Source organism: Elgaria multicarinata, chromosome 7 (genome assembly GCF_023053635.1).
Source record: "Elgaria multicarinata webbii isolate HBS135686 ecotype San Diego chromosome 7, rElgMul1.1.pri, whole genome shotgun sequence".
Taxonomy (NCBI): Eukaryota; Metazoa; Chordata; class Lepidosauria; order Squamata; family Anguidae; genus Elgaria; species Elgaria multicarinata.
The window spans coordinates 15,560,845-15,572,849 of NC_086177.1; the positions used below are offsets into that span (position 1 = coordinate 15,560,845).

At 45.1% G+C, this 12,005-nt stretch overlaps 1 protein-coding gene across 1 annotated transcript in view; it reads right to left on the minus strand.

Annotated features, from left to right (window-relative positions):
- DNAH5 (dynein axonemal heavy chain 5) overlaps window positions 1-12,005 on the minus strand; it is a 190,999-nt gene that overhangs the window by 125,828 nt on the left and 53,166 nt on the right. Inside the window, exons 16-19 of the mRNA XM_063130232.1 lie at window positions 10,514-10,685; window positions 9,230-9,375; window positions 4,364-4,526; window positions 2,332-2,574 (exon numbers count right to left, since the gene is read on the minus strand). Coding sequence (XP_062986302.1) covers window positions 2,332-2,574; window positions 4,364-4,526; window positions 9,230-9,375; window positions 10,514-10,685 — 724 coding nt within the window. The remainder of the gene's footprint in view (window positions 1-2,331; window positions 2,575-4,363; window positions 4,527-9,229; window positions 9,376-10,513; window positions 10,686-12,005) is intronic.

A 12,005-nucleotide genomic window follows, 5' to 3' on the forward strand; every position in this document is an offset into this window, starting at 1 on the left:
GCATTTCTGCACTGCTGCTGATTTTATCCCGGTTGTGTTTTTATATTGTATTTTATATCATGTTCTTATACTGTTAGTTTTATACTTTGACTGGTTTCAACTTTTGTGAACCACCCAGGGAGCTTTCGGCTATTGGGTGGTATAAAAATGCAATAAATAAATAAATAAATCTGTCCCATGTTGCCCATACAATCATAAAGAGGAGAGGACCGGCGTGTGGTGTCTGGGAACTGGATGGGCTTTCACGGCACATTTAACGCTGTGCTATAAAGATTTCTAAGGCATGCTTTCATTAGAACAAATTCACAGGGCTGATATGCAGTGGGTTGAATCCAGACTGGCCAAAATGAATAGAAGGGGTTGTTCTGTTCACAGAAAGCACCAGAATCCAGCAGAGAATTCCTACTGAAGGAAGGGGGCAAGGAGATCTTTGACATATCAGGGCTTGCTCCAGTCGGAACACACACACACACATGAGCTAAAGTTCATCTTGACTCTGTGGGGAAGAAGCAGCGAGGGAAACAGGAGCAGGCGGAGGGAATCAGAGCCTCCTCCAGTTGAAACACCACCACCCTGCACAGGGTTAACTGACATCATGACCTTATGGGGAAAAAGAAGAAGCTGTTGGGCTGCCCCTCCATTGGAAGATGAGAGGGGGAAGCAGGGCCTTCCCACCAGCCCTGCCGAACACTCGCCCTGATTTCTTTTTCTTTTCCCCCTCTTCCCTCCCCATCCCTTTTCCTCATGTGTCATGCCTTCTTTAGAATGTAAGCCTGAGGGCAGGGACTAGCTTATTTACTGATTGATTGTAAGCTGCTCCAGGAGCCTTTTTGGCTGAGGTGCAGGATAAAAATACTATAAATAAATAAATAAATCTCCCCAGCAGCCTCCAGCGTTCTCCATCCTCCTGAACAATTTTTCAGAAGACATGAGGGGCTTGCAGGGATGAGAAGAAGGTCAGAAAGATCACTTCCCTGCCCCCTTCTTCCAGTGTCAGAAGAACTCTTCTACGCTCTACTCCGGATTTAACCCATTGTCTCAGCACCACAAAGAAGATGGAGTGGGGTGTCCATGCATGGAGGGCACACTGAACAATGAGCACAGCTCTGTTGTACACTGTGTCATTTCTGTTTAAACAACCACATTCTGTCAGTGCAGATGTCTGTGCCTCTGCCAATGAAGGATTGTTTAACTATGTTCTTCAAGAACAAATATTTCCACCAGGGTCTTGTAGTTTGAAGCAAATTTTGACTCAGATCTGTTTGCATTCTTTTTCTGTATTAAAGACCCAATGTTCAAGAAACACTGAATTTGGAGATGCAATCCACCTCAATTCACTTCAGAGTGAGTTATTCTACTGATCTCAAAGGGAAGCAGGTTGTGTGCCCTAGGAACTTTAGCTGCCCTATTTGATCATAAACGTCTGTTTTGTGCATACTACTAGCCTGTGAAACACAACCCTGTAGGGAGAGGCAGAGGATGAAATAATCAGCAGCAATGGTTAAAAAAAAGGTGATTTACTATATATGCCAAATAATCCCATCTCCTAGCTGTTATGCTTAAAACATGACTGCATCCTCCTTGATACATGCCACATTTACAGCATGACTTAATCAAGGGAAATCAAATGGGTCTACCGGTCCTATCTTTTATGACACGAAAGCTGCTGCTGCAGCATTTCCGGGGTACCTAATTGTAGATGATCCGACTGAGCTGGTCTTACTTAGAATCAATCAATACATTTTCAACAGGGGACAACTGGCCTGGCTGTTCTATTCTCAACACGAACAAGCCCCCATGTTTTGTGCACCAAACAGTGCAGTCTCATCTACTATTACCATTATCTTGCCCTGAGGGGATGGGAGGAGAAACAGATTAAGGTTGAACTCAAAAGAAGAGAAACGGTAGAAGAGAAAAGAGGAACAGGTCAGCCCCAAAGCACAAGAGATGCTGTGCAAACCTGAGTTTAATGTCTATATTCCCCATCCATCTGGGCAACTGAGTCAAGCACCACCATCATGTAATATTTCCCCTCTTTCTCCCTCCCAACCCCTTTCCTTGTATCTTGAGACTTTCTAGGCTCTAACCCTGAGGGCAGTGACTATCTGGTTACGAATTCTTGTAAGTCACTCTGGGAGCCTTTTGAAAGAAAAGTGAGATAAAAAAAAATGCTGCGAATGAATGAATTCATTACCACCACTGCCAACCTCCATTTTTTAAAAAAGCAGCTTGTTCGAATAGGGAATGTTCAAAATATTAACCATAATTTTGTGGGGAAATGATATGGCCAGCTGCTTGGGCTGAACCCAGCAGAAGGAAGAGAGTCGCTACCTAAGAAGCTGATCATCGAAGAGGCCTGGATGCGCTTGCGCAAGGCCTCCAAGGTGTTGCGAATGACCTTCAGAAGAGCATCCACATTGCGGTGGCTGAAATGGGACAGCAGTTCTTGGGCTTCTTCCTCTAGCATTTCCATCTCCTTCTTCTTCTTCTTAGTTAAAGGGGAAGACAGTCCTGCTGAAATCTGGCTGGCGGTGTGCGAGGATGCCAAGGTGTCCAACGGCCCTTCCTCTTCTGCTGCAGGGAATAACAATCAATGGAGTTTAAGATCAGTAGCTTTCTGACCAGCCGTTAAGCAAAGATCTAGTACTACTTTTAGAGACACGATGCCTAACAGATGCAATTCTATATCCGCCATTTGACTCTACGGTCCTTAGTGGTGAGGATGTCTCATGAAAGTGACCATTAGCTACTCCACACTTTCCAACAGCACGGGAGCTAAAATTAGTCTGGCTAAGATTGCTAAAGACAAGGTTTACACTAAATCCCGTGGGGAAGCCCTGGGATTTAGTGCTCCGTTTCAGTTAGTTTAGCACAGGGGTGGGGAACCTCTCCCAGCCCAAGGGCCGAATTTTGGAGAAGCTCTCAGGGGCCACAATTCTAGTGGCATGCAAGGCCAAAGTCAAAAGGGGTGAGGCCAAAAACACCAGCATATTTCAGCTTAAAGCTCTTACCACATTGGGAGCGGCATTTCAATCTCACATAACGGGAAGGAGGGGAGATTGCACAAAAGCTGGAAACCTCCAAATGTTGAGTGGTTGGGGGAAAGGAGGAAGGGTCTGGGAAAGGAGGTGCGGCCATCTTGGGAAGCCAGGAAGTCTGGACTGGGATCCCAGAAGGTTCCCCACCCCTGGCTTAGCGTTTCTGAGTAGGCTGAGAACGGTTACTACAGAAATTGCTAATTCACCTCTGTCAAAACAAGCAAAGGGGAACTAGAAATGGTTCATGAGAAATAATTAAGGTCAGACCTACATCTTGTGTCAAATCATGATGATCCCATCATGGTAATGCTATATCCCTCTTGCGCATTTGTACCTCATAGAACACACAATGGCATTTATTGTCGTATTTTGGATAACGTGGAATAAAAAGCCGGAAACAACACTATGAAAGCAGTGTATGCAATATGCAATGTACCCCAACAGTTATTAGTGGACTTTAATACTGCTATAAAGCAGTTGTGTAGATCTAGCTTAAGACTTTGGAAATATTTATTATTTTATTAGTTTATGGTGTGTTCTGGTTAACTTGTAATAAACAAATGCAATTAATTAACAAGAACAAAAGAATTTCTTAAAGAATGTTGAGTTGTAAAACCGTAATCCCTCCCTGGTCAAAGGTTTACTTAAACTTTTCCTTATCTTTTAATGTCCATAAATAAAAGAGTACTAGGAAATTGTTTGGAAAACTATAAACGATATATCTGTTTCAGTAAGAGAATAATAAAATTGCACAAATTTAAATATCTCACCTTATCTTGCTCAATTTGCATTATTTTTTACAGAATGCACAATTTTGTGGGGCATAACTTTGGTTATCTTGGGGCATCATTTCATTTCATTTCATTTGTTAGCACAGATGCACACACGCCTGACTATTAGGGTGACCATATGAAAAGGAGGACGGGGCTCCTGTATCTTTACGGGTTGCACAGAAAAGGGAATTTCAGCAGGTGTCATTTGTATGCATGCAACACCTGGTGAAATCCCCTCTGCATCACAACAATTAAAGCTGCAGGAGCTCTGGCCTCTTTTGTATCTGGTCACTCTACCTATACTTGAGCTATACTAGAGTGACCAGATACCACAAAGGCCAGGGCTCCTGCAGCTTTAACTGTTGTGATGCCGAGGGGATTTCACCAGGTGCTGCATGCATACAAATGACACCTGCTGAAATTCCCTTTTCTGTGCAACTCTTAAAGATAGAGGAGCCCTGTCCTCCTTTCCATATGGTCACCCTACTGACTATGCTACCTATGTTTTAATAAGGCATACAGGAAAAGCCAAAGACCAACTGCCAGTCTTACCTTCATTAATTCCCTCACTTCTACTTCCACTCAGAAGCTTCTCCTCAGTATCTCCTTTGTATTGTACATCCACGTCCAGCAACATGTTGATAAGCTCATTCGTTGCTTCCTCCACCAATGAGCTTTTCAGGTGCAACATGTAGGCTCCCTTAGTACAGAGCTCCTAAAAACAAAATGTGAAACACCCAATACTATTTAGGTTTAATGCAGTTATTGGGATGCCAGCAAAAGGACAGATAGGACCCCAGTCAGTGATGTGGGGCAGAACAGCTTAGCTACAGTTATCCATGCTCTGATAACCTCTCGTTTGGATTACTGCAATGCGTTATACGTGGGGCTGCCTTTGAAAACGGTCCGGAAACTTCAACTGGTGCAAAACAGGGCAGCAAGGTTATTAACAGGGACTGGCCGGCGAGATCACATTACGCCAGTCCTTTTACAACTTCATTGGCTGCCAGTCCAGGTCCGGGCCCAATTCAAAGTGCTGGTATTAACATTTAAAGCCCTAAACGGTTTGGGGCCAGGTTATCTGAAGGAACGCCTCCTCCCATATGTACCTACCCGGACCTTAAGATCATCTACAGGGGCCCTTCTCCGTGAGCCCCTGCCAAAGGAAGTGAGGCAGGTGGCTACTAGGAGGAGGGCTTTCTCCGCTGTGGCACCCCGGTTGTGGAACGAGCTCCCCAGAGAGGTCCGCTTGGCGCCTACACTGTACTGCTTTCGTCGCCAGCTGAAGACCTTTTTATTCACTCAGTATTTTAACACTTAATTTTAACTTAAATTTAAATTTTACTGTTTTAACTCTGTATTTTAATCCTATATCAACTTTGCTGTGTGGTTTTATCCTGGTTGCGCTTTTTATACTGTATTTCGTAATTGTGTTTTAAATTGTTGGGTGTTTTACTGTGGTTTTAATTTTTGTGAACCGCCCAGAGAGCTTTGGCTATTGGGCGGTATAAAAATGTAATAAATAAATAAATAAAAATAAATAAACATTTTTCCGTGCTTTATTTTTTTCCATTTCGTAAGCTTGCTAGTAAAATGAATGGGTGCCAACTGCAAATACAATTATCAGGCAAGCTTGGTTATTTCAAAGCTGCAATTCATGTTTTTCAGGTGATTATTCCTAGCAAGTATGTTAGAAAACAAATATGTGTTATTGAAATACATATACGCCCCAGTATGAAATCAAACTAATAAATAAGGAAACTGAAGGTGCGCCAACAATATTTCATCTAACTAGCTCTACCCGGCATAACATACGCCGTTCTAGCATATCTTAAAAGTTATTAATTAAATATCATTGCATTTTATTTCTTTATTCAGTCATATATTTCTTTGTAAACACAATTTACAATCTCGTTCTTCTCAGATACAACACTTAATAAGCTCAATGATCGAACTCTTGAGAGAGCAACATATAGTTGTCCGTGACTAAATACAGGTTTCGGAAGGTATAGGCAGATTCTGTCAAAAGTCTGTCCCTGTGACTTATTAATGGTCATTGAAAAGGCGAAACGTATAGGAAACTGTCTTCTTTTGAATTTGAAAGGCATATCTCGCTAAAGCGAAGGCTGGAGAGGCGCTCCCGGCTCAAGTGCGAAGAGAGCAGGAAAAGAGCGCGAGGGCGCGTGATGCGGTGGGTTGGGGGAGGGTGGTTTATTTTGGTTTTTTGCCTGCCCCACCGTCATCCCTCCCTCCCCCCACCACTCCCCACCTGCATTTGAGTTACTGAGCTGTAACAGTGGGGGTGGGGCCACGGTTGCTTAGCAACACTGGAATCTTCACAGAAACATACCTACATACCAAAGAGTTTTATATATATATATATATATAGAAGATATTAGCAATAAGAGTTAACAACACAACAGGGAAAAGTGTGTGTTAGGGAACAGCTCCTGTAACTTCCCAAAATGTTCATTAGAATCTCTTAAAACCACTGAATAATGGGTTATCCCCTAAATGATGTGCCTAATTCAAACCTGAATAACTTGGTACTAGGGTTCTGCAGCCACCGAGTTCTCCTGCGGCCACCATTCCCCCTCTGGTCTCTCTCTTAATCTGCCCCAAAGTGGACAGGGAGATGTTTTTCTCCCTCTCTCATCCAGGAAAGCTGATTGGTGGGAGAGATTCAGAACAGATAAAAAGAAGTACTTCTTCACACAGCGTATAGTTTAACTATAGGATTCACTACAAGATGTAATGACGGTGACCAATTTGGGTGGCTTTAAAGGGGGGTTGGATAAATTCCTGGTGGAGAAGGCTGCCGGTGGCTACTAGTCCTGATGCCTATATACAACTTCCAATGTACTCCTGTGTAGACAAGCTCCTGGGAAACATGAGCAGGAGGGTGCTGTTGCACTCATGTTCTAATTGGGGGTTTCCTGTGGGCAGCTGGTCGACCACTGTGTGAACAGAATGCTGGGCTAGATGGACCCTTGGTCTGATGTAAACTTAACTGTAATATCTGGGTTTCCATACTGTGCCCGTCTCTGCTGCTGCCCCATCACCCTTTGCCTCCTCCCCTCTACTCTCTCCCCACTGTGATATGCCCCCCACCTCCATAGTACACACGGTGAACACTAACACCCCACTGTAGCTGGAGTATCAGGAAACTGCCCACTGTTCATCTGCCTGCCCACAGGCTGTTGCTGTCATTCTGTGTTGCCAAAATGCCTATGTTTGCCTCCATGCTGTGGTACTTGGCATAAGTAGAAGCCATGTATTGCTAAGTGCCTACTTGCCCGCTCTCCTCTCCTCTTTGCCTGTTGCTTCTTTGCCAAGGCATTGCTGCCCATTTCAATGAGAGTGACACTAGTGGCCACTTTGCCCACCCCCGGTGACTGCCCATGTCAGCAAAAGAGAGACTACATATGCACACCTCATTGAAAGAGACCTTGCCCACATGTCCCTGCTTCTTCTGCCTGCCTCAGTGAGAAAGAGAGAGATTGTGACCAGAAAATGCTGTTGCTGCTCCCTGCTTCAATGAAAGTCTGGCTGTTGTCTCCTCTTGTTGCTTCTTGCTGCCTACTTGCTTTAATAAATGCCTGGCCATTCTGCCTGCATGCTGTTGCTGCCTGCCTGAAGAGGAGGAGGCTCGACATTTTGACCATTTGCTGATACTCCCTGCTTGAAGGAGAGAGGCTGGCCATTGTGACCTGGTGGTGATGGTCCCTGCCTGAAGGAGAGAGGCTGGCCATTGTGATCTGGTAGTGATGGTCCCTGCCTGAAGGGGAGAGGCTGGCCATTGTGACCTGGTGGTGATGGTCCCTGCCTGAAGGGGAGAGGCTGGCCATTGTGACCTGGTGGTGATGGTCCCTGCCTGAAGGGGAGAGGCTGGCCATTGTGACCTGGTGGTGATGGTCCCTGCCTGAAGGAGAGAGGCTGGCCATTGTGACCTGGTGGTGATGGTCCCTGCCTGAAGGAGAGAGGCTGGCCATTGTGACCTGGTGGTGATGGTCCCTGCCTGAAGGAGAGAGGCTGGCCATTGTGACTTGGTGGTGATGGTCCCTGCCTGAAGGAGAGAGGCTGGCCATTGTGACCTGGTGGTGATGGTCCCTGCCTGAAGGGGAGAGGCTGGCCATTGTGACCTGGTGGTGATGGTCCCTGCCTGAAGGGGAGAGGCTGGCCATTGTGACCTGGTAGTGATGGTCCCTGCCTGAAGGGGAGAGGCTGGCCATTGTGGCCTGGTGGTGATGGTGCCTGCCTGAAGGGGAGAGGCTGGCCATTGTGACTCTATGTCGATGCTACTCTGCCTGAAGAAGAGAGATGTGGCAGTGTGACCACAAATTGATAGTGCTTTCCTGGAAGAGACACATGCATCCAATGGCCTTAATGAGAAAGGCGCCTTTTGCATACCAAACAGGGTTTCCTCAACTTACTTTCTTACCCTCCCATCCACTCAAATGCAAGATTCACCTCTTCTCAGGCAGGCACTACTGTCCACTAATGCTTTATAGGACATGGGATGAGTGCCCTCCAGCTCCTGCTAGCTGCCAGTGATCGCATCTCTCTCTGCTACATCTTCCTGCTGTCATTTCCCATTTGGGGATGAGGAAGTATCAGTGAGCCAATGTGAGAAGGGTTATAATTATCCTCATAGAGACCCATGGGGAACTAAAGCTATTTTTCAATGTACTTATAGTTTTCTTTTGTAAGTCAGTTTGGAAGAAACATCAACATAACATTAAAAGGACTAAGATAAATTCTGAACTTAACTAAAATTGTTACCTCCTGTACATCCCTATTCTGGGCCAAAAGAACTTGACAACAAAGACACCACTTTTAGAAGAAATTTTAAGAACCATAATGCAGAACAAGGCAAGGTGATAGATGATGCTGAGTGTGCAAGCCAATTAGTAGTATATAAAGAGGATTTTGTACAATGACATCACCATACTGAAATCAGTTTGTTTTTTCTGTTTGACACTTTAATGTTTATACCTCAATATAAAGTCACACCCTTTAACCAATAAAGCATTTCAATGGCTAGCAATTGCTTTTTACTGAAAGCATCTTTATGAACCCAGAAGAACCCAGACAATATAAGAGCTTCGGCTGTGGGGCGGTATATAAATGTAATAAAATAAATAAATTAATTAATTAACCTGCTATCATGTGGTTCTCACTGAGTTAGCAAATCTGTGTCTGAACTGTCCAACTTCAGACTGCACGTAGGTGCTCAGACGATTTAAGATTTCTCCCTACCTAGCCTTGTCCTTGACATGCTAGTTTTCTAAGTGCAGGGAATGTTACGTGCATGTGAAGGAACAAGCGATCATGTGAGCTGCTGCCTGCAATCTGAAGACAGTGGAATAGCTCCGCTCAGACACAAATTTACCCCCTCATTGAAAAGTAGGCCCATACCTTTGTCATGTGAAGGAATTGCTCACAGGTCAGCGGATCCTCTTTGGGGAGGTTGCAGAGAGGCACGCTGCTCATTTCTTGAAGAACGGCATTAATACGAAATTCTATCAAGTCATTTACTCGATCAAGCAGCAGCTCAAGGTCAGCTTGAAGGGCAAAGAGGAGAATGAATATAGTTAAGAAGACAGATACTTTCAGAAACCACTTTCCCCTGCTTTAAGTATGAATTCATATGGGGAGGATGGCAGCTTTTAAAATGATCATTAAAGGGTGCCCTTCTAACATAGCAGCTGGACACAAGGCAGAACTTTGTTTTGTCATCAAAACATCATCAAAACTTTCAAGAAGTCAACAGAAAATGATCGCACCCAATCACACTTTTGACCCAGCACTCAAATGGCCAAGAAAGGGCAGTGGATGACACAGGACTTGAAACCCTGGGTTGTTACCAGACTACTGCAGCATAGCGATATAGGAAAGGTGTGATTTGCAGCAGGGAAATAGCAGGTGCACATCCCCTGCAACATAAAACCACGCACCTGGAACTCTCACAGGGGTTAAAAAGACATGGCAAGGGTTAAGCACACACAGTCACACTTTTCCCTTACAAACCAGAGCCTTTCCATTTGCGTTGCTACGACCTGCCAGGAAAAAGAAAGGAAAACCTCATAGGAGTGTGAGAAAAAAATGCCAAAGGCAAGGGGCGGAACCAAAAGGGATTCTTGAAGAATGTTTATTTTATGCCGGCTCTATTGAATAAACATCCTTCAATAATCCCCTTTGGTTCTGCCCCTTGCCTTTGGCGTTTTTCTCACACTTGCTACGACCTGGTCAGTGACTGGGGCTACTCTGCCCCTTATCTAGTTTGGACCCCCAAAATATCAAACTCCAAATTAGTGTGATCTCTCCAGTCCCAGCGAAGAGAAAAAGAAGAGGATGAATTATCTGCAGCAATAATGACAGTCTTCCTAGCCGGGAACCATTCCTCCTTCCTGAAGCAACAAGCGTCTAACCTGGCACTTCAACTAGCGAGGGCAACAAAGGTCAAACTAAAGGTGAACTTTGTAATCATCTTGGCTGACAACTACTTTGTTTCTGCTGTCATTTAACATGACCTCATGAAAGTCAGTATCTTTGGACCTGTGTGCTCTCAAGACTGATCAGTTCACATTCAACACTTGAACTACAGTCCCCGGTAGTGGATTCAGGTCTGTTTATGTGCTCATCATTTACAGTTCTATCGGGAAAGTGTCCATCTTACTCCTAGGTCTTGGACAGTCTTACCAAGTTTATCCAAAATATGCTGTAAGTAGTTCTCAATGTTCAGGGATGTCCAGGTCAGCGTAGTCATACCAGGCTGGATAGCATCATCCACCTTAGCCACATGGGGGGCCATTAGCATGTGAAGGGGAGCTTGGATTTTGGATTTTACCCGCTTGTATTCTGCCAGCATCATCTGAAACGAGGCCCAACAAGGACTTTAAGCACACAGAGTAAGCCTTCATTGACTCAGCCTGCCAAGTTTGGCTCTATAGATTTCATGGCACACTTGCACAACCTGTGACTCAGCAAGCTGAACAAAGCCCATCGACCATGTATTTTGGCTGGGCAAGTGCTTGACAATTGCCTTGTTTTGCAGCAAAACCAGATTTATCAAGCCCTTTGTGGGCAGCCAAGTACAGTGTGGTGGGTCATAAGCTGTTCAGACCTTTGTTTAAATGCTACTGAGTTATCACTCTGAGCCTCGTGTGGCGCAGAGTGGTAAGCGACAGTTACTGCAGCCGAAACTCTCCCCATGGCCTGAGTTCAATCCCAGCAGAAGCTGGTTCTCAGGCAGCCGGCTCAGTTCGACTCAGCCTTCCATCCTTCCGAGGTCAGTAAAATGAGTACCCAGCTAGCTGGGGGAAACGTAGCCATGACTGGGGAAGGCAATGGCAAACCACCCCGCTACAAATTCTGCCAAGAAAACCTCTACGAGTCAGCAATGACTCAAGTGCTTTCACGAGAGGTTCCTTTCCTTTCCTTTACCAACAACACGAACATTTACAAGATTCCTGTTTTTTAAAAGAAAAGTGGATGAGACAAGGTTAGCGATAACTTATCTCATCATCATTGCACTTGTGTAACCGTGGGGAGAGGCAATGGTATATTTAAAAACGACAACAACACCGTTTTCCATTGGCTCTGTAATAATTGGACCAGGGATTAACTGCAAGTAGACTTGCATGTTACAATACAGAAAGGTATAAGGCAACTCAAAAAGATTAAAAAGACACCTTGCAGATGAGGCGTTAAGGCAGTGAAGCATGGTAGTCCCCTGCCTGGAAAAAGGTATGATCCTGATTCATTGGATGTCCAACCAGTGTGTGTTGCAGATAAGGACAGCAGGGGAGAGTGTCCCGGAGAGTGAGGCAGACAAAAAGGCAAGGGCTTCTCCCAGACCACCCTTGGGGCTGGAACAGTTTCACCCTCTTCCCATAAAGTGGGGTGGGGAACGGTCCTTTGGTCCAATCCAGCATGGCTCTTCTTATGTTCATCTCCCTTAACCTGTCCCCAGCAGCTTGGTCCTGTTCTTCAGCCTGACTCTCTCTCCAGCTACTCCCTCATTCTGTATGACCGCTCATCATCCCCATGGCTTCTCCCTTCCCTCTCCCCCTTTCGCTTCTTTGATCCACCTTGCCGTTGCCTCGTTCATCCCTTCACTGTCTTTGTTAGACTCTTCCCATGTATGCCACTGTTTCTAAACTCTGCTATCCTTCACCACCTCTCCACCCTG